General features: G+C 42.6%; 1 protein-coding gene across 4 annotated transcripts in view; it reads right to left on the reverse strand.

Moving 5' to 3' along the window:
- The window catches only part of Nrxn3 (neurexin 3), a 1,514,195-nt gene that overhangs the window by 1,454,713 nt on the left and 36,882 nt on the right, over window positions 1–22,600 (reverse strand). For 2 of the 4 annotated variants that reach the window (XM_050152455.1, XM_050152454.1), the window contains exons 2-3: window positions 21,261–21,278; window positions 2,141–2,170 (exon numbers count right to left, since the gene is read on the reverse strand). In XM_050152455.1, the coding sequence (XP_050008412.1) occupies window positions 2,141–2,170; window positions 21,261–21,278 (48 nt within the window). Of the gene's footprint in view, window positions 1–2,128; window positions 2,171–21,260; window positions 21,279–22,600 lie in introns of all 4 variants that reach the window. The other 2 variants (XM_050152457.1, XM_050152456.1) reach the window with 1 other exon arrangement.

Raw genomic sequence — 22,600 nt, forward strand, 5'->3', positions numbered from 1 at the left:
GGGATTAAGAGAAGGCAGGGGGTCCTGGTGGGGAGAAGAGTGGTGGGTTTTAAGGCGGTCATTGAAGGGATAAGAATGGATGAGGGGAAATGGAAAAGAATGAGAGGACATGGAATGAAGTCAAAGAGATTTCTTAAGTCAAATTAAGCCTCCAATAGCAACTTAAACCCTTAGTGGCACCATCACCCAGAAGAAGTCTGCATCTTTTCCTGAAGCTTATTCAAAGAAGGAATTCACAGCATCTGTTTTTGCATGGTTCTTTTATTTTCCCTTGAAGGGATACCAGCCTAGAGCATGGTTGGACTTGAATATTGCACAATGGCACATGTGGGGTTAGAGTAAGGTGCGTGCCACGAAGTCTCCAAATACTGCTCATACCAACCTTGGAATCTAACCTTCCTATGGTGCATTAGTGTGCCTGAAATAAGCTAGGTTAAGATCAAGGGAGTCCCTCCATATCAGCCCATCTGCCCACCCTGTGATACTAGCTATATGATGTGTGCAGCACTTGGAAGCACTTGGAATGCTGGGAGACTTTGCAAAGAGAAAGCAGGAGCACAGCACTGGAGAACACAGGAGGAGTTCCTATCGTAAGGACTCTGACGACCTGATATATGGTGTCACTTGTCATTGAGTGCAGACCGTTAAATTCCAGCAATTCAAGGAACTCTGTCTTTCTTCAACGGGAAGGCTTTTGTTTCTCAAATTATCCAAATACTAAGTCCATATCAAGCCCATCCTCTACGCAAACTTACCTCCCAACACTTGGCATTGCGTCCCCTCACTGAGCTACAAGAACAGGCAGCCTTCATTCTAGCTCCTTACCTAACCCTAGAGGGCTCACCTGACCCTCCCCTTCAGATATATATATTGATATCTGTTCTCTACAAAACCAACACTGTCTTGAAATTTATGGAGCCCACACCTTGGCTCATGCTAAGGAACACACTTAGATTAGAAAAGCAGTTTTAGTAATTCAGGACGCTCTCAACTGCCTAGCTCCAGCTGCTAAACAGTGTCTTTCAGTCCCGGATGGTTACTTGACCGATGGCATCTCTCTTACGACCACACCATCCGATAGGTCAATTTGAGAGAGTAGGGGAAGGGAAATGACTGTGTACTCTCCAAAGACCGAGAAAAAAAATCGTATGTGGAACTCCTCCACATCTTTCTTTTCTTGATCCTCCCAAAGGAACATTGAGTCTGATGTGTGTTTTGAAAAGAAACAGATAAGATAAATTAAAGAATAGTCTTTTGGTGACAGGGCAAGGCAGGTAGACCCATCTTGCAATCGCCCAAGGCTCAGAAGAAACACAATAGTAGCGATTGAACAGTGAAGCAAAAGACAATTTTAAGTGGGCTCGGTTCTCAGATCCTGATTTGGGCTGATAATGTGGAAAATTTTTACTGAGGAGAAAAAGGCTTCATTCACAACCCACCCCATGCCTAGCTGAGCTGAATTTCCTGCATATTTGAATAATTTAGGTTGCAGATGCTGAATTTACAGATCTTTATATGCAGTTTTCTTCAGGGTGTATAATGAGTTAGAATCCTACCATGAGGACATTAGCATGTTTTTTGGTGAATCCTTTTATTCTTTTATATAGAATTTAAAACAGAAAAAAAAAGACCCCCAAGGGCTTCTTTTGACCAGGAAGGGTGGAATGTGTCAAGATGGCAGTGGAATGCGGGGGGGGGGGGGGGGGGGGGCATGCAGCAAATCTTTACCCAGTGTAAAGTTCAGGGAGAAACCCTCCTCCTTGCTCCCAAGCTGGGTCCCAGCCTGGGTCCTAGGAGGAGCAGGAGGAAGTTAACCGCCTGGTTGCTCTGAAATTAGCTCCATTCACTCCCATTACCAACGTGCCATGCCTTGTTTCATGCTTCCCTCTTAGAGGCAGCCTAGCAGGGCCAGTGCCCTGCCTCGCCCAGATGACAAATGGAGAAGCTAGGAGTAGGAGGTGGGGCATCATGGTGCATCAGGAAAAGTGTTCCTCAGCAGCAGAGTGGCCCCTGCTCCCAGTCTGGTCCACAGCAGGAGGCACAGGCAGCAAATGGCCTTCTATGGAGGAGGCTCGGAGGAATGACCAGGCAGAGGCACAGAGGCAAGCAGTTCAGGCATCTGCAGGACCACAGCACCTACCTTGTTCACTCATCATAAGGTGGGAAAGGCCTGAGAGGGAGAGAGAGAGAGAGAGAGAGAGAGAGAGAGAGAGAGAGAGAGAGAGAGAAAGGGGGAGAGAAAAGATGGTTAAAATCCCAAATGCAAAGCAACATTCTCATAATTGTTGCACAGAATGAGGTGTAGCAAGGACACATGCACACACACATAGTAGCAAGCAACACACCCCCAACATCAGCCCCCACACTGTGGGAGTAGGTTGGCCCTCTCCCTCTAAAGAACAGGTTTTCATTTGCTGAATAACACCAAGGACTTCCTTGTTATTGTTATTCTTAGCAATCCATAGGATTTGTGAAGGATCTACTAAGATTAGGTCTCTGAGAAAGAGACTCAAAAGTATCGGGTTAACGGTTTCTTTCTTTCAAATTACTTGCATCAGTAATACATGTTCACTGTAGAAACTGGGGAAAACCCCAAGAATAAAAAAAGAAGAAAAGAATGAGTTAAAATCTCACTATCTAGAGGGTGACAAGCATTTTTCCTATGCATTATATTGTTCTCTACATAAATTGGATGACACTGAATGCATCAACACACTTCCTACTTGCAAGGGTTGCTCAGATCACCTAGAAACATTTTCGCTTTAACCAGTGATAACCACACTCTGTCTTCTACCTCTTCAGCTGTACTACAAAGTCTCTCATGTTTCACAAGAAAAAGCCTAGCCCTGAACTGAATGGGCTAAAGAAGGCATACAAAATCCCAGTACACACCTAACAGGACCTCTGGAGAGTTCTTACAGGGGGCAAATTCAGTTCTTCAGGGTTTCTCAGGACAAGGGAGCATGAGCTCTGGTAAGTCGACTAATAGAAAAGGTTTCCAACTGCAGAGTAGCCAACCACACCGGCTGTTTGCCCTTGCGCTGCTGCTGCTTCTATTACCACAAAAAAGTATCTCACAAAACCCAGATCACCCCCCTAGAGCCTCTCCTCAAAGCAGAACTCAGGGATATAGAGGATTAGTAAAGGACAAAAAACCCTCTAAAGTATGGAAATCTCTAAATGTTTTTGGAGATTACTAGAGATTTAGAAAAGTAATCAGAGGCTAAATGTAGGTCAAGAAACTGACTTTTCAAAGATCAGTGATATATTAAATACATAGATACACGTGCCATAAATGTCATGGAGTCTATTTTTTGAAACAAATTTCATTAAACTATAATCATATTTTTAAAGCTCAGGTTCTGGCACTCGGGGCAGTAGGACCAGGATTAATACTCAGGGAAGAATGAAATCACGACAAAGCAGGCAAGGCTCACAATTTTCTTTGTTCACAAAAACTTTTTTGATTTTTTTTTCTTTTTTCTTTTATTTTTTTCCTCTTTTCTTTTTTTGGTCTTCTATGAGCCAGAGGAATAGAAGGAAGAGAGGAGAAGAAAGAAGCTTAGATTTTAGAGGACACACAGAAACAGCCTTTCCTCCATAGCTGATTCTTGGCGGTCAGGTCCTAGGGACCAGCATCAAGGTCAAGAGCACAGATGAGAAAGGGTGTGGGACAGGAGCTGAAGTCTGTGGAAATGAGGGTGACAGAAACTCAACATCCAGAGGGTTTTGTCACCTTTGAGAAATAAGAGTAAAGATCAGAAAAGATATTTCAGAATAAAATAGGGTGCTTGAAGAGGTTTTTTTTGGGAGGGGAGGAGAAACTGTTATACACAATGAGACTGAAGGTGTTTATAGCTTCACCAAAAGCAGAAAGGTTATGGGAGATTCCACCTGATCCAAAAATGTATGTAAAATTTTCCAAATGAAGAGTAAATGGGCCACTTGGTAGTAAAGCCACCAGTGGGGCTCCAGCTAATGTACTTCTCAAAGCAGATAAAGAGTGAAGATTCAGGGCCCTACCCCAAGCAGGCTAAATTAGAATCCTGGGGTGGGATAGGGATTGGGGGTGCTGGCACAAGATCTGAAATTTAAATCAGCTGCTCATAGGATTCCCATGCTCACAGAAATTTGAAATTTATATGGTGGCATATATATCAAATTTTAGTAAATTAAATTGCATGATAAATGTAGCTAGAAGAATTGGGTGCTTAATGGAACCCCACAGTGGATCTTCTAGTAGAGGGAAGAATCCTTTTAAAATGCAAATACCTGCCCCCTGTGTTTCTTAAATTTCAGATATGTACTGGTCAGGTTTTATTAGGCTACCTACATAGTTACAGCATTTTCATCTTCTTCCTCTTCTAAAAAAAAAGCTCAAGTCATGTATGAAGTCAGGAATACAGTTATGGAATCCTAATGTCAAACTTTGGTATTGAAGAGATAAAGCAAAACAGACAAAAAAAAAAAAAAAAACCAGGAAACAGGTTGCAAGAAGGGAGGAGACCAAAATATGATTATTTTTTATTTTACTTTCTGTGAGGAGGATTTTACTTTACAGATAATAATGATTGCTTCATACATTGCCTTGGGTTTTAAATGTACTTATAGAAGTCTATGCCAGTGATTCTCAACCTTCTTAATGTTTCCACCCTTTAAGACAGTGCCTCCTTTTGTGGTGATTCAAACCATAAAATTATTTCATTGTTATTTCATAACTGCATTTTTAAATTATTGATTTTATTGAGCTCTACATTTTTCTCTGCTTCCCTCACTGCCTCTCCCCTCCCCTTCAACCTTCTCCCATGGTCCCCATGCTCCCAATTTACTCAGGAGATCTTGTCTTTTTCTCCTCCCCATGTAGATTAGATCCAAGTATGTCTCTCTTAGGGTCCTCTTTGTTGCCTTGGTTTTCTGGGATTGTGATTTGTAGGCTTGTTTTCTTTGTTTTATGTTTAAAAAACACTTATGAGTGAGTACATATGATAACCGTCTGGGTCTGGGTTACATCACTCAAACTAATGTTTTCTAGCTCCATCCATTTGCTTGTAAAATTCAAGGTGCCATTATTTTTTCTGCTGTGTAGTACTCCATTGAGTAAATGTACCACATTTTTCTTATCCGTTCTTCGGTAGGGGGCATTTAGGTTGTTTCCACATTCTGGCTATGACAAATAATGCTGCTGTGAACATAGATGAGCTCATGTCTTTGTGGCACAATTGAGCATCCTTTGAATATATACCCAAAAGTGGTATTACTGGGTCTTGAAGAAGGTTGTTTTCTAATTTTCTGAGAAATCGCCACACTGACATCCAAAGGGGCTGTACCAGCTTGCACTCCCACCAGCAATGCAAGAGTGTTCCCTTTACCCCACCATCTCTCCAGCATAAGTTGTCATCAGCGCTGTTTTTCTTTTTTTTTTTAACTTGGCCATTCTTACAGGAGTAAGATGGAATCTCACAGTTGTTTTAATTTGCATTTCTCTGATGACTAAGGATGTTGAGCATTTCCTTTAGTGTCTTTCAGCCATTTTATATTCCTTTGTTGAGAGTTCTCTGTTTAGGTGTGTACTCCATTTTTTATTGGATTATTTATTCTTTTGATGACCAATTTCTTGAGTTTTTTGTATATTTTGGAGATCAGACCTCTGCCTGATGTGGAGTTGGTGAAGATCTTTCCCATTCTGTAGGCTGTCATTTTGTCTTGTTGACCATGTTCTTTATTTACAGAAGATTTTCAGCTTCAGGAGGTCCCATTTATCAATTGTTTCTCTCAGTGTCTGTGCTACTAGGGCTATATTTAGGAAGTGGTCTCCTGTGCCAATGTGTTCAAATGTACTTCCCACTTTCTCTTCTATGAGGTTCAGTGTGGCCGGCTTTATGTTGAGGTCTTTGATCCATTTGGACTTGAGTTTTGTGCATGGTGATAGATATGGGTCTATTTTCATTCTTCTACATGTTGATATCCAGTTATGCCAGCCCCATTTCATAACTGCCATTTTGATGCTATCGTGAATCATAATGTAAATATCTAATATGCAGGATATTTGATATGTAACTCCCAGTGAGATTGTGACTCACAGGTTGAGAACCACTAACCTATGCCTACATAGGATATGAACTATGAAACAATATGAACACACAGAGAAACATTTATCTATTTAGTATCTGACACTCAATATATATTTGACAGTTGTATGAAAAATGAATAGATGGTATCAAATAGATAAGTATCAAATTATGAATTCATGCAATAATGAGTAGAGACTGATGCTGCATATTCAGAGAAAGTTCCTGCAAGGCCAGGAGATTTTAAATACACCTTCAAAAATGGCTTAAGGACTGAGGGTATGGTTCATTTTTACCTCAGTCTTGTAAGCACAAAGACCTGAGTTGGAGCCTAAGAACCCACATAAAAATGCCAAACATGCTGGCTCATACTTGTAATACCAGCACAGGGGAAGAAGAGACAGGAGGATTCCTGAAGCTTACTAGCCAGTCAGTCTAGCCTAACCTGTCAGCTCCAGGCCAATGACAGACAGTATCTCAAAGGAAATAGTTGAAGTTTTCCCTGCAAGCACATAAGTGCACACATATTCATATATACACATGCAGTAAAAATGGTTTAAGATTTGGAGAAAGTGTTAGCATTATGGGTAGTACCATGACCTCCCAGGACCACCCTGTTCTCCTTTCCAGAAAGAAAGGCATTTCTGGGTACATGATAAGCATGTAATAATATACTATATGGAAAAAAGAAAAGAAGCATGTAATTAGCTTATATAAAAAAAATAGATGATCCTAATAATCTAAGCATGGAAGTCATAAGTTTCAAGACTAAAGAAAATTAACTTGATCTTTCAGCTGATGGGAGACACTGGGGGTTCATGGGCAGGCAAATGTCCTGGAGAAAGCAATGTTGAGGAAGATTACTATTGCAGTAGCAGGGATGAAACAAATTAAGGGAATAAGGCAAAAGAAGAAAGATCAGTCAGAGGTGAAGGACCCAGTGATTATCAAATAGCAGAGACAGAAAGGGAGAAAGAGGATTTAGCAGACTTTGATGATGAATAAGATGCTGTGAGGAGAGGCAGATGAGCGATCAGGAAATGGAAAAGCAAGAGAAGAACTAAAGAAAGTGAAATGAGGTGGGGAAAGATATTTAGAGTGGTGGAAGGTAATGAGTTCTCTATTAGACATGATGAAGTTGAAGAGAGTTTTCAAGCAAAAACGTCCACTGGGCATTTAACACTATAATGAAATGATCTGAGAAGGGATTCAGTTGAATATAAGAACTTAAAACACTCTCTTCGTGCCATAGGAGATAAGTAAGTGAAAGAAGCATGAAGGAAAGGGGATATAGCTCTGTCTTAACCTGGTAAGGGTGGGAGGATGCTAAGGTAGTTTTCTATGTTCTCAACAATAAAATAGTCGAATTATATATTTAAAAATAGAACTCGATGGCTTCCAACATAAATTACAGAAAAAATGTTCAAAAAAATCTTAAATGAGAGGCACATAATTAGCAAGAAAGGAAGTGAAAGCCACACTGTATATAGGCTACATGTGTGGTTGATGTGGAATAGGTTAAAACGAAGACGGGCTTTCTGGTCAACCTCAGAGGAGAGTCAAAATGCACACTAACATCATATATCTGCATGACTACATCCAGCCTCAGAAATAGCTTGCTGGCTTTGGCTGAAACATGGCATTTATTCTGGATCTGAAATTCCAAGGCTGTCATAAGGACATGGGTTGAGTCAAGAACTCATGGGGACAAAGGGAATTATAACTTTTAAAACAACCCTGACTTACATTTTAAATGTGAACAGATACTAAATTACAACTCAAAACTCAGCTTAATAAAAACTCACACAAGGAGTAGGAGATAGGATCAAGTGACCCTTTGATAGGCAATACATTAAGAGTTGCTAACATAGGATTCTTAGGGAGGTACAGTACCTTTAAAATATTTACAATAATAATAGAAGGAAAGAATTAAAGTACCTTCAATCTGGACCCTGACAAATGCTACTCTAGCTGGATCTAGCAATATGCTGGGCCCCAACAAGGTATCTGATACAAAATAACTCCTTCATAACTTACTTTAAATGCTATTTATATCTGTATATCTGTGATATTCAGCTTCCCAGAGTATATACTGGAACAAAAGAAAGAAAAGATCACCAATGAGTAAGACATGCAAAGTTGAAATTGCCTTAGAACAGACTGTAAATCATATGTAAAGCATATGCAAAATATACATATGGTTGCCTAAACTATATGTTATACCCTTTGGGAAAACTCCCGTGGAGATAGCTGATTTTGCTACTCAGGAAAAATGGAAATAGCTAGCCAAGTCATTTGTAATCTAAGTCATTTGTAAGAAATCTAAGTCATTTGTAAGAAGCTGTGGTCATGATGAAGCCTGTCATGGGAATGACTAACACAGAGGATAGAAACCATTTATTCAAACAGGCAAGAGTTCAGAAGCCAGGCCAGAAGCTGAAGATCTCCATTATTTAAGTTAATGTTATCTCAAACCAGGATCAACCCATCCACATGAGATGATCTTCCATCCATCCCTTCTTCCTTCCTTCACCCTGGCTGGGTAGTTGGGAAAGTATTTCAAAAAAGACTAGAGGAAGAGAAAAAAATCAGGAGGGAAAAGCCAATATCTCTTCCAAGCCTTGAAATTCATTCATTTTCAGGATAACTTTTATCCAAGTGAAAAAATTCCCATCCTTCATCTCTTTCTTTCTAGACCAAATAAGCAAGATTGAACGTCACTAATTGCTGCAAGCATCAACATTACATTTTTGTAATTACCTAAAATCAGAAAGTAATGAAAACATTCACCTGTTTTTTTTTTTTTTTTCAGAACTAAAGAGACAGTGAAGACAGAAAGGTTGACAAAAGGCAAGACTGCAATGATCTAGTCTCTAGAGTGAGATGACTGGGAATTTGCAGGAATGGAAGAAAAAAAGTCTCATGCTGAGATTTGCATTTTAAAGACAGAAGTGTGTGTGTGTGTGTGTATTTCATTCTTTCCCTTTTGTGTGTTTGTCATAGGTATGCATGTGTGCACATCCGCATGTGGGGTCTGAGGCTGAAGTCGGGAAGCATCGTCAGCCCCAGTTCTACCTTAAGCAGTGAAGCAGAATGAAGCAGTGTCTCTCAGGCAAAGCCAGAGCTCACCAATATGGCTAGTCTCACCAACCAGCTTGTTCTGGAGATGCCCTGTCTGTGCTTTCAGAGGCTGGAATTACAGTGGGGCCACAACATCCGCCAACATATATGTGGATTCTGGAGATCTCAACTCTGATCCTCAGGCCTGAAGAGTAAGTGTGAGTAATAAGAGTAATTCAGCCCCAGCCCAGGGCTGACCCATGTTATGCTCAGTGGCTTAAATGAGAACTCATAAATTACCGTCTGGATGTTGTGATGACCTATAGCTCAGATGAATAGCTAATTTACTGGCTACTAGAAGGAGGATCTAAAAGTATAGGAAGAGACAAGCAAGAAATTTAATTTTAAGGACTAGGCTTGGTGGTGTGTGCTCAGAGGAAGCACACAGAACTAAGGGAGCTGAGGAAAAAGGATCATAAATTTAATTTTAAGGGCTAGGCTTGATGGTGGGTGCTCACAGTCATAGAACTCAGGGAGCTGAGGAAGAAGGATCATAAATTTGAGGCTAGCTTAGGCTACATAGAGTCTCAAAAATATTAAGGAAAAATATAAATTCTGGCATTTAAGCACAAACCCATATAACCAACACTCCAGAAACTAAAAATTTTAAGTCTTCCCTCTCCTCAGCACTGACTGTTAACAGAGTTTAGGGTTAAAGGATGGGGTCATACGTTAGGAAGGGAATGAGTCAGGTAAATAGAGGATAACCAGAATTATGAGGAGCCCAAAGTCATGCTAAACATAGAATGGCTGAAGGTACTTGCATTTTCACTCAGATATTAAAAAGCTGGGTGAAGATATGTTAATATCATTACAATATACTACTGTCAATCATGCTAAAAGTTGCGCATGCAATATGAAGAGGCATCCAACATAAACAGAGAGTAGAATAAGGAGGCAGCTCCATGTGCAAGACATGCAATAGAAGAAAATCCATGGGAGGCTGTAAGAGCTAGCTACCCAAAACCGCTGTAACACAAAGATATGCAAACACAAAGAGATCAAGCAACATGGTGTGGAATCAAATGACAACATTGATATTTGGCTCATTCTGACCTATTATAAAATAATAATTTAATTGGTTCAAACTACTATTCTAAGAACAGTACCCACAACCACAATGGTAGTTGTCAAGGAGAGCCTACTACCACTCTAGCTGAGCTATGTAAGCTTCCAGATGATTACCTAAGAGCGATCCTATGATAACACTTAAGAACTCTTATCTTTTCCTTAAGGGTGACAAAGTGCTATGGATCAGTTGAACACGCAGTGTAGTGGTGGTGGTGGTAATGGTGGTGATGGTGGTGGTGATGATGGTAGTGGTGATGGTGGTGGTGGTGATGGTGGTGGTGATGATGGTAGTGGTGGTGATGGTAGTGGTGATGGTGGTGGTGATGATGATGATAGTGGTGATGGTGGTAGGGTGATGGTGGTGGTGATGATGATGATAGTGGTGATGGTGGTAGGGTGATGGTGGTGGTGATGATGATGATAGTGGTGATGGTGGTAGGGTGATGGTGGTGGTGATGATGGTAGTGGTGATGGTGGTAGGGTGATGGTGGTGGTGATGATGGTAGTGGTGATGGTAGTGGTGGTGATGATGGTGGTGGTGGTGATGGTAGTGGTGGTGGTGGTAGGGTGATGGTGGTGGTGATGGTGGTGGTGGTGGTGATGATGGTAGTGGTGGTGGTGGTGGTGATGGTAGTGGTGATGGTAGTAGTGGTGATGGTAGTGGTGATGGTGGTGGTGGTGATGGTGGTGGTAGAGAAGGGATCCTGATCCTGGCTCTTTAAGCAGGAGCCAGCTAGACTCTTGCCTCTGATTTTTGTCTTTTTATGATGCCACTGTGTTTAATCCTCATCATCTAGCCTTTTGTAGGGTAATAGATGAATCAGATAATCATTGTTTGCCTCTTGACCATCCTTGTTCTGATAGCATGGTGGCTGGATGGAACAGAAAGTGTTGCTTCCGATCATCACTATGAGTCACTGACAGCATCAATATGGCATAATCACAGGGTCAAAGACCTTTACAGCATTCTCCTGATCTGTTCTTTCTGTTAGAGGCCAGAAGTAGCAAGATTTTCTCATGAATGAATGCCAGATATAGCAAAGAGACAAAAGTAGTCATGCTTTTCTCGCTAAGGGTTAAAGGATCAACAAGAATGACTTTTAGAAAAGACTCATCCCACAACAAAGTCCTTGATCTCCCTGTCACGAACTTCTCTGAAGTGGCTTCTCGTTCATGAATAACACAAGACCAGAAAGATCAGTTGATGCTCCCAATAAAAGAACTGCATCCAAACAGACCATGGTGTGCCAGATTTAACAGAATCAAAGGGTGGCCCCATGCTAAGAGAAATACCAACTGTGCAAGTCCAGGAAGTAGGGAGAAATGACTTCGCAGTGCACACAAAAATAGTAAAGGTTTTCACTGACTTCAAATTCCATTTAACACTAAAGTTATCAAAAGGGAAAGCTAAAGAGTTTGCTGCTGCCCTGAATGGGTTGTAGAATCTAGAACAAGGGCAAGAGAGCAGTCTATCATGAATTGATCCCAATCATGCCCATAGTACTGTACGCTATGTGAGCATCCTTCTTCAGAATAGATATAGGAAAAAAATGTCATTTTTCAAGGAACAATGATATAGATAAAAGAATAAAAGCCCTTAGATGAGAATGGCCAAAGAAACTGGAGATGTTTTAGCACTTAGAAAAGAAACTCCTCAAAGACAAAAAGCCTTGACTTCAAACACTTGGAGTGTAATTAGATCTGTTCCATGGATCTCCAAGGGCTGGAAGTCGCACAGGTGCGGAAAGCTGTAGCAACGAAGGATAAGAAAGCTCTCAAATATTCTGCCCTGCTGGAACAGAATGAAAAGACCAAAGGATCAATGAGCTGCTCATTGCCAAAGGGGTTCAAAGTATGCCTGAATAAAATTTTACACAAAGGATTCAAAACTTTGCTACAGAGTCTTGATGACCCATTGGGCCTCTTCCACCCAAAACAAACTGATTCTAACAGGATTGTGTGGCAGGCAGTGGGCATACAGCACAGAGAAGTCTCTACCCTCAAAAAAAATGAAACATTCCCTCTACTATGCGAGCCCGTTGGGGCACAGGGGGAAGGGGGATGCTGGCTAATTGTGAGGATGGTACCTATACTGCCTGGTGTCCTAAATGTTATTGGAGCACAAAGGGGGCCTACTCTTCCTGTTCTCTTTCTTCCTTACGCCTTCCTCTCACATCCATGTGCAGACATTAAAGCTTAAGAGTGATGCTCCACAGCCACCACCGTTCAGATGATTTTCTTCCAAGCAATGGTTCTCTAACTTCAGCCATCTCAGGCTCACCTGGGAGAACCCTTTCTGTAATGAGACTGGCTCTCCTTTATTAACTCTCCAGGCCATTTTGGTGCTTGGCAAACCTCTGCTCTCTGCAATCAAAAGTGTAATTGAAAGACCAGCTCTACCTCAAATTGTGAGGTATGGGGTAAGCTAATGTTTCTGTGCCTCTAAGTTCTCTACTTCTCACCTAGGAAACATGCCCCCCACCCCAGGAACGCTGTGGTGATCGCAGGCAACAGTGCAAAGAAAGCGCATGGCCCAGATCAAAGTTCTAGGTAAGGGCTCAAACCCATGTAGCACCTATCAGTTTAGAAGACTGATCTATTCAGGGCACCTCTCTGACCCCTCCCACATCCCCCCAGCATTTTGATTGACTGATGGATTTAAGACGAGTCTTACTATGTAGCTCAGACTGGTCTTGAACTGACAGTGTTCTTGTGGCAGCCTCCCAAAGCGCCCTGAATTATATGCACTCACCAGCCAGCCAGGCCCAACATCATTTGTCTGCTCAGCTGGCAGCACTAGGGGACCCCTGCCCACTGCATCCTCAGATGCTTCCATTTGTGTGCACAGTCAGCAAAGCTGCCTCACACGGGCACTCACTGTCCTGGACTCCGGGCCACATTCCATCTCCCACCCCTCCTGAGGCCTGGCCCAGCCAACTGGCCAGCAGAGCCTATGTCCTTACCAGACCTCCATGGCTGGTCTAAGGCCTGATGGGGTCTCTGTGAACAGGCTGTGTGACTTAGCTAGCTGAAGTGGAGGTTCTCTAGCCTCATTCCTCCCGAGAATAGCTGTGCGGTGCTATTCTCATCAATGGTGTCCTGAGTAGCACAGATCTCTGCATGTGTTTTCCCATATACCACAGGATGCTTGGGACTCACTGTCCTTTACTACTAAACGCTTCTGCTGCCTCTCATCATTGAAGTAACAAAGAAGCACCCCCACGTGTATCCGATGAGCTCTGACCATAGGAGGCTCTAGGACATTTCTCTAACTCCCATCTTGCCCTCCAGAAATAACTGAAATCTGACTAAATTCATCATGCAGTGGTGTGGTTGCCTTTTTAATCGCCCTCCCTTTCCTCCTCTTTCACTTCCTTTTCCTCCCACCTTCCTCGTTCCCTTCCTATCCTTTGACAGAGTCTTGATAATACAGTATAGTCTGACATCAGACTCCTTATGTAGGCCAGGCTCTCCTTGATCTCATGATCCTCCTGCCTCAACCTCCTTTGGGGTTGGATTACAGGCATGTTCCACAACCGCTGGCATGGGTCTGCCTTTCTAAGGCAGTAAAGAAGAAGATTTTAAGTCTTTAGAGATAAAGCCTCAAGACTATAATTTTAAGATAGCCAAAGAGAAAGACAGTCTTGGAAATAGCACCTTACCCTTATATACTCATCACATAGAGATATGGGAGCCACGAGGGTCTTCCAGGGCCTGTACTGGCCAACTGACTGGGAAGTAAGCAGTGATGGCCTAGCCAAGGGTTCATTTCAATCTAATAACACACGGCAGAGGTGGATTTCTCTGTAACCTGGATCTCCTACCAAGCTGGGCCTAAGAAAACCACTACATAAAAATTAGTTCTGTCTTATGGCGACTCCTACTGAAAAGCTGACCTCCATAAAATCATGGGGAAAAGCTATGGACCGAGTCCAGCACACTATTCATTCCCTCAGGAAGGATTTGTGGTGCATCCGCCACGTGCTGGCACCCTTCTAAGCTAAGAGCACACAGTAATAAGCAGGAGTCAACTTTGTGGCATGTATGCTTTGGTGGAATTCCCTTCAAGATGTCACCATGACCATAGAGACAAGACCTTATAAGGTGTTCTGCCAACTTTTAATGCGCTATTGGTGGTTGCTTAACAAACTTGAGTCATTTTATTCATGGGATAATAACACCTAGTAAAAGAATCTACCTTCTGGGGGTGTATAAAGAATTAAATAATGCATGCAAAACTTAGCATTTCGGTGCTTGGCTCAAAATACAAGATGAATAAATGTCAAGCATTTTTTGTAGGGAGGTAATAGAAGAAAAATCAAATGGGATTATTATTCAAAAAAATGGGAAAGAAAAGACAAAATACGGTTCTGGTTGTACTGAAAACATGGACTGTTAGTCTTGATGATAGGAAGACATTCTTTAAGTTCTCCAGTGTCTCAACCAAGTGATCTGGTCATAAGCACTCACAATGGACAGAGCCTGAGAGCACCTGTCTCAAATCCTTCCCATTCAAGGGAAGAGACCTGTTACCCTGGAAGGCTACATTCTTAGCCAAGCGTACACAAATCTTGGATAAAGCAGCAACTGTGCAGAGGAAACCTTAGATGTGAATCGAATCCTGGCATCTACTATATCTCTTTCTGACCTGGAGCAAAGGACCTAGTATCTTGGAGCCCAGGGTTCTTCATCTGTAACATGGTAGGGACCTGACACATGAGTCCCTTTGTCCCCTTTTACTGTGATCCTGTTATGTTTGGTGGCCATACACAGGATCTATAGACACCTCTAGACTAGAAGCATGAATATCAAGACCCAAAAGAGAGGCGTGTAGCAGGGGGTGGGGTAGCTGGTATGTGTGGAGAAGATCTACATCAGACACAGGGGCATACCTCTGGACATTCAAGAGAGCACGATAAAGGCAAAGATGTTGTTTGAGTTCAGATTTTTAGCCTTTGTAAATCTTCATCTACGAAACAGAAACTCTTATTGCAAAGATCAAATGAGACTTAGTAATAGCAGTGGCTGCACATTGCTTACCCTGTAATTGTGTTCTAAGACTACATGTGGAACTCTGTTTGTAAAGCTAAGCATCCTCATTATCCCCATTTTACAGACCAGAAAGTGGAGCCCACAAAGGGAAAGTAATGTGAACAGGGCAGATTGCTTTAGGAGAGTCAAGAGGTCAGTCCCAGCATCTGGCTCAGAGTCTGGGCTTCATGTAACCCCGCGTGTCTGAGCCTTTCCTTAAAGGGACAGATGCTATTTTAGGTTTACTCACTTCAAGCTTTGTAGCTCACAAGCAGCCCAGATAGTAAGAAGGGAGTGAGTATAACTGTGCTCAGATAAAAATTTTATGATCAGCAAAAGTCAAACGTCACAAAGGTTTTCTGTTGCCAATTATACTTTTGATTGTTCTTAACCACTACAAAATGCCAAGCTTCTCCTTGATGTTTGCCAAACCCACTCCAGCCCACGCTGTCTCCCCTGCAGTGCCTAAGCTGCTGTACAGAAAAGTGGTCAACAGAGACCACTCAGGGTGTGGATGGACGCTCACTATTTCCTATCCCTTATCTCCTCTATCCTGCTCCTCCTATGAACCAGACCAAGCAGGTGGTCCATGCAGCGTGCATCATAAGAGGTGAGGACTGAGGTTTCAGCAAGGTGCACCACAGCTTCCTCAGTACGGACAACCCAGATGGTCTGAAAGGGAAGAGAGACCAAGTCCAATGCCAGTGTTTGTCACAGGTTAATTCCTTGAAGCTTTGGGCCTTTGATAAAATGATGATTCTGCCTCTGTATCTCTAGGTGGGCTCTGAGCATCTGCTTCTATACTGGATTCTTAGAAATGCCAGTAATGCTGGTCCTGTTGCCACACAGGGGGCTTCCACAGCTTCCCCTTTGTGTCCACAAGCTTGAGTCACACATGTTGTATGCCGTCTCCTAAATGTGATGAGGTTCACATCGGCCTCCCTCAGCTGGAGACAAGACAATGCGTGGACAGATAACTAGGTCCCGGGGCTGACTTACACGGGAGTGAAGAGGCAATGCGGTCAAGAGTCAGCAGACAATGGAAGCGACAAGCGACACGGTTAGTTCTTTTGGAAGCAGGAGATCAGGCTAAGGGGCCCCTGCAGACTGCAGCCCCTCCTCCTGTGCTTGCCTAAGCCCTGATGGACAGAGCAAGAAGCCTATTTCCTCACTGGGCCTGTGAATAACTAGGGCACATCCGCAAGGTCACAGTTATTCATTTAAATTCCAGCTCTAATCAGCAGGCAGAGCCTGAGAAATTATCCATTCTGAGGGGAGAGGCTGACAGAGAGCATCATAAACAACCCTTAGGCAGGAGTGAGGGGTGCTGAGAGAGGGGTGTAGAAAGAAGGGTTCTTTCCACTGCTATCTCCTCTCTTCACATCCCAAGTGCTATACTCCCTCTCCTAGTAGAGAGTTCTGGAACATTCAGAAATGGGTAGAAGGTTGAGGGCAGAAAAGGGATGGCACTGCCTACTCATAACCTATCCAGGGAGACCAGTGATAAATCCCAGTGAGCAAAGTAGATGAAAATAAATTGATTGCATATCTTTCCTTAACTGCAATGTTTGTGCTCCTTGAAAAATACACCCCTTAAGCTCTACTGTGTCTCAGGACCCTATACAGCCAGATTTCCCTTATGCTTATGATCAGTCCTATCTAATAAACACTTACTAGGCTCTATGTGCTTTGTACTCTGCACAGATACAGTAGTACAGACACAAGTAAGACACGATGCTGGCCCACGGGACCACTATGGAAATGTGGGCGCTTTAAAAGAACAGACTCTGGTGGCATCTGAATTCTAAGGTTCTGGTCTAATCACTGTCAAGAGGTGACCACTGGCCTGTCACTGGAGCTCCCCAAGGCTTCTCGTTTGCGGTGCACATAGTAATGCCCAGCAGGAGGAGTTAACATGAAGATGCAGGAGAAGGCTCAGCCATCTTCCCAAGATCCGCAGGTGGTACTAGAAAGGTTTGCTGTTTGCTTTTATTATCCTGAATCCCTTTGTGTAACCTAGGGTGAGAGGCTTTGAACTTACTCCCTACTGCAATCTGGTGGAACTTGCCTGCTCTTTCGATCCAGGTACCCAGGACTCAATGTCAGGAGTCCCCGGCCTATCTCAGGAACTCTGGGAAAGGCTTTTCCCACAAGTCTTATCTCAAACTACAGTCTACAATAGGATTATTTCCAACCAATGTGCTCAGCATATGAAATTCACCAATTAATCAATCATCCCATTTATAGTCTTCTAGTGGCTTCTGGGTAAACAGTTACATTAGGTCATAAAATCCCCAATATGTCCTCCTGGGTCAGGGAGCAGGGGATCAGAGAACCACTAAAGGCTTCCCTTGTCAGAGCACAATACTGTTGGCTCCAGATTGCTTGGCCAGGAACTGAGAGAGGGTGGAAGGCTACTCGCTAACCTTCGGCAGGCCTGGCCTGCACAGGCCAGCTCCTTCCATATCCATGGCCGCAACTGAAGGATCTAAACCAAGAGTTTTCTTCAGGCTTAGAAACCATAACAAAATAAAGGAGCTGGAGGAGTGACGGGATTAGCTATCATTTCTAGATACTTCAAGGGCAAAGTGAAGGTCACAACATTTAGACTTAGGCTAGAATCCCCTCTTGGTCCTGCTGTTCCATAACTGAGTACAGCACATCCCTTAACCTCCCTGGACCCCCACTTAATCAGCAGTAAAATGGGGCTCGGGCTACATACCTCGGAATGTTATTAAGGAAATAAAATGAGATAACGGTGATTAAATAGAGATGTGTCAGGGAAGGGGGCATTAACAGTTGTTATTATCTAAAGAAAGGGCAGTCATAGACCTCCACCCCTCTGAAGAGATCAAAGGAGCTCTGGTCCCCTCAACCATTCTTTTCCACACAAGGACCAATATGGTGACCTTGTGAGAATCAGAAACAAGGTTCCCCCATGAACATAGGCTGGGGGAGAGAAATGCAGGCTGAGCTTCAAGTTCGTTCATTCCTGGGCAGAAGGACAGTGTACCACCTTTGGAAACATCTCTGCTGTCAGTCAGATGGCAAACAAGACCTGAGGTCTTGATCTTAGTCCCTTACTTCCTATGATTAAATACTCTGCTACCAGAGAGGCTTCCCCTGTCCATGCTCTATAAATTAGTGATTTCTTTTTTACAATACTCCACTTTCTCCATACCACTTAACAATTACCACGTGCTACAATATACATTAGCATGCACATGTAATGTGGATACATGCATATAAGCACCTATACAGATGTATACGCATCTGTATGTCTGCCCCCATTTAGAATAAAAGTACATGAAACCAGGGATTGTCTCCTGTTTATCATTTTGTCCACAGTCCCTGATAACACATATTTGTTGAGTGAGTAATTGAATTAAAATCTTTTTAAATAAAAAGAATAAATTTAATGGTATGTATGTATATATGTATGTATGTGTTCATTTATGTGCAGGTGCATGTCTACATGTGTGCATATGTATGGGGGCCAGAAGACAAGTCTGGGTGCCATTATTCAGGAGACGTCCTTTTATTTTTATTATTTAGACGGCACTTTTCTGGCCTAGAACCAACCAAGAAGTCTAGGCTGATCTGCTAGGAAACCCCAGGGAGCTGTTGGCCTTAACCTTTCCAGTGCTAAGGACAAAAAGTACATCCCTGCACCAAAAATGAAGTTTAGATCTGGGGTCTGGGGTTAGAACTCAGGTCCTCATGTTTATAAAGCAAGCACTTTACTGAGCAAGTATGACTCCAGCTCTGGTGGTATTTCTGTGGAAAGGTTGTCTGTGCTGTGTTTCAAAGAAAGATGAGGGATAGGCAGAAAAAGTATGAAAATGTCCTCTGTGTTTGATAAGAATAACTATATTGATTTCCAAAGTGGTTGCACAAGATTGCATTCCCACCAGCAATGGATGAGTGTACCCCTTCCTCCACAGTCTCTCCAGCAAAGGCTATCATCGGTGCTTTTGATTTTAGCCATTCTGACAGGTGTAAGATGATATCACAAAGTTGTTTTGATTTGCATTTCCCTGATTGCTAATGAGGTTGAGCATGACCTTAGGTGTCTTTTGGCCATTTGCCCTTGGGAAGCTGAGGATAGGGAACCTGAACTGACCCTATCCTATAGCATTACTGACGAATATCTTTCATATCACCATAGAACCTTCATCTGGTGATGGATGGAGATAGAGACAGAGACCCACACTGGAGCAGTGGACTGAGCTCCCAAGGTCCCAATGAGAAGCAGATGGAGGGAAAACACGAGCAAGGATGTCAGGACCACGGGGGGTGCACCCACCCACTGAGACAGTGGGGCTGATCTATTGGGAGCTCACCAAAGCCAGCTGGACTGTGACGGGAACAGCATGGGATAAAACCGGACTCTCTGATCATGGTGAACTATGAGGACTGATGAGAAGCCAAGGTCAATGGCAAGGGGTTTTGATCCTACTTCATGTTCTGGCTTGGTGGGAGCCTAGCCAGTTTGGATGTTCACCTTCCTAGACATGGACGGAGGGGGGAGGACCTTGGACTTTCCACAGGGCAGGGAACCATGACTGCTCTTTGGAAAGGAGAGGGAGGGGGAGAGGAGTGGGGGGAGGGGGAGAAGAGAGGGGGGAGGGGGAGAAGAGTGGGGGAGGGGGAGGGAAATGGGAGGCTGGGAGGAGGCGGAAACTTTTTTTTTCTTATTCTCAATAAAATAAAAAAAATGAAAAAAAAAGAATAACTATATTGTACTCTTACATTGTGGAATCCCACATATAACAATGATCAGAAAGTCCCTACCAAAGTATGTGATTATTTTAGGTATCCAAGAATAATAATAAAGGATATATTCGTTTGGAGACAGAGATGACAGTAAAAGTCAAATTACCTCTCCACACAAACAAACAAGTGGGCAGTCATCCCTTCAGGGAATACTTACAAGATCTCCAGGCATTGGGAATTTTCAGCGATGACCCCAGAATGCACCATTCAAGTGTGAATTGGTTTTAGAGTTCAGTTGCTACCATTGGTGAGTTCTATGACCTTTGGCAAAACTATTTAACCTGTCAGACCCTAAATTTCATGTACTTTAAATTGTATATAGCGATACCGATCTTATATTACTCTCTAAGGGTTAACTGTAAAACAGACTAAGTAAGTAAACATGAAGATATCAAAGATGGTCTCCCGTCCTGTCTGTAAGTAACTGTTCTTCTTAACTCAGAGTCCTAACTAGTTTAGAATAGATGTAAAACCATTCTAAATCACCTCACATTTCTTACCCATGAAGGATTAGGTCCTCTATTATGGTCTTATATATGTACATATATGTAAATGTCCACATACAAGGCTTAAAAGTAGGACTCTGGGAGAGCATGCACTTTTAATAATAGTATACCTATTATTAAAGATAGGCCTTCCATGTTTCTATGAACAAAATCCAATCAAACCCTCTTTTAGATTTTTTATAGTGAACATGTATTACTTGCATAACTGGTTAATAAAAAGAATATTATCAATATCATTGTAGGAAATAGGGATTTCTTAGAAGAAAGAAACCTTCCTTTACCCATATAATTTCCGGGTTGCATAGGTAATATTGTCAGCTTTTAACCACGGAAGTTATAGCTATAAAACAAAGCAAAAGTATTCATTGCATTGGATAACACGCAGCTAAGATTCTTTTAAAAATATTTTCCAAAAATGTTAATTTTCCACTCCTTTGATTCACACAGAATTCATAAGGAAGCAATCACTTAAGCCAGGGAAACACATTCCGTTGGTTTTAAAATAGTTCTTCAAAGCCAGCAAAAAAAACCTTACTTCAAGGCATTTCTTCTTCTAAACCAAAAATCAGTGAAAATGCAACATACTAAGATGTTTTTTAATCCCTGGAAAGGGGGTCAGTCAGAATCACACCATGCACAGTCTAGCAGAAGGCAAATTCCCACAGCAGCTGTGCGAGCAAAGACTCACCTGGACCTTGACTGACATCTGTGGCAGCAATTTCAAAGCAAGGGAAAAGGAGAGGAGAGAGAAACGAAGAAGAGTGTTAGAAGTGCACCCACACACAACACCGTGTGTTCTTGCATGAGTTCAAAGGCCATGCAAGCCCCCACATTCCTACCTTCACCCAAAATCCACCCATGCAAGCCAAGGAATCAAGCTCCCTTTTCACTGTGCATGTAGCAAAAGAGGTAAGCCGCGCATCTGTCCGGAAAGACATCATCCTGGAATCAGATAGGGCTCCAGAGAGCCAAGCAACCTAGAATCCTATAAGAATATTGGTTAAAATATTCTGGTTGGTTTCTGCACACTGACACCCACGCAAATTCTCCTCTTTTCCAGATACCAAACACTGGACGCAGAGTCAAGTGAGGTTTCACAGCAGAGAGAAAAACAAATTAACCACTCCCCTGAGGAAGAAAAAGAGACATCACCATTAAGAAAGCGCAAGCTGCAGCATTTGTTAGCGTGGAGGGCAGAAGGACAGAAGGTGGCAAAACACAGTGACCATTCTTCATCACAGACAGCAACGTGTGCTTGAGATTGTGTGAACCAAACATTTGCCATAGAAACGGAAACTCTGCTTCCCTGCACCCGTCATCTTTCTCCTTGCTTTTCACCCCATCAGGAATGACAAGAACGACCTGGTACAAATCACTTTTGTCAGTCACAATTGAACACAGAGCCCTGGGAAGATTGGCACATCAATTAAACCAATGAACTTTTAAAACACACACAGAACAGTTCACTCCCATCATCTTCCTCAACGATGGGATGCCTCCTGCATCCTCCCACTCTCAGATGTGAAGTAGGATTGTGCTGGGGAAAGCTAAGTGAGAATGGCCTGAGGCACTGTTCAAAACAGTTTAGCAGCATTAACTATAGCTGAGGCAGCAAGAGGCTGACTGGGAGACCCATAGCCATCAGGAAATCCTGGGTGGGTATGCTTAGAATCACTAGCTAGTGGATCTGGGAAGACCTTAGGCTTGTCTAGTTTGCTATTGCTTGTTGTTGTTGTTGTGTAAGGATGGAAGGTATTGATAGGTTATCCCACAGCCAGTTCAGAGACAGAACTCCGAAAAGAATCTTCCATCTCTGAGTTTGATTAAGTTCAACATTTATTCAATTAAAGCCAAGACCTCTCAAGACATATAGGATATAGTTTAATTTGTAGGCTAAAAAAAGTATCCTTAAGCCACAGGAGAGACAGGTAGGAATTCCCCCAGGTACCCCATGAGTAGATCACCATTAATCCTCTGTGACTTTAATCTGCTGCTGGGACGAGACAGGTAACCTTCCCCATGCCAATA

The sequence above is a fragment of the Alexandromys fortis genome, unplaced genomic scaffold (assembly GCF_014885135.2).
Source record: "Alexandromys fortis isolate MF-2015 unplaced genomic scaffold, M_Fortis_MF-2015_v1.1 scaffold_47, whole genome shotgun sequence".
NCBI classification, from domain to species: domain Eukaryota; kingdom Metazoa; phylum Chordata; class Mammalia; order Rodentia; family Cricetidae; genus Alexandromys; species Alexandromys fortis.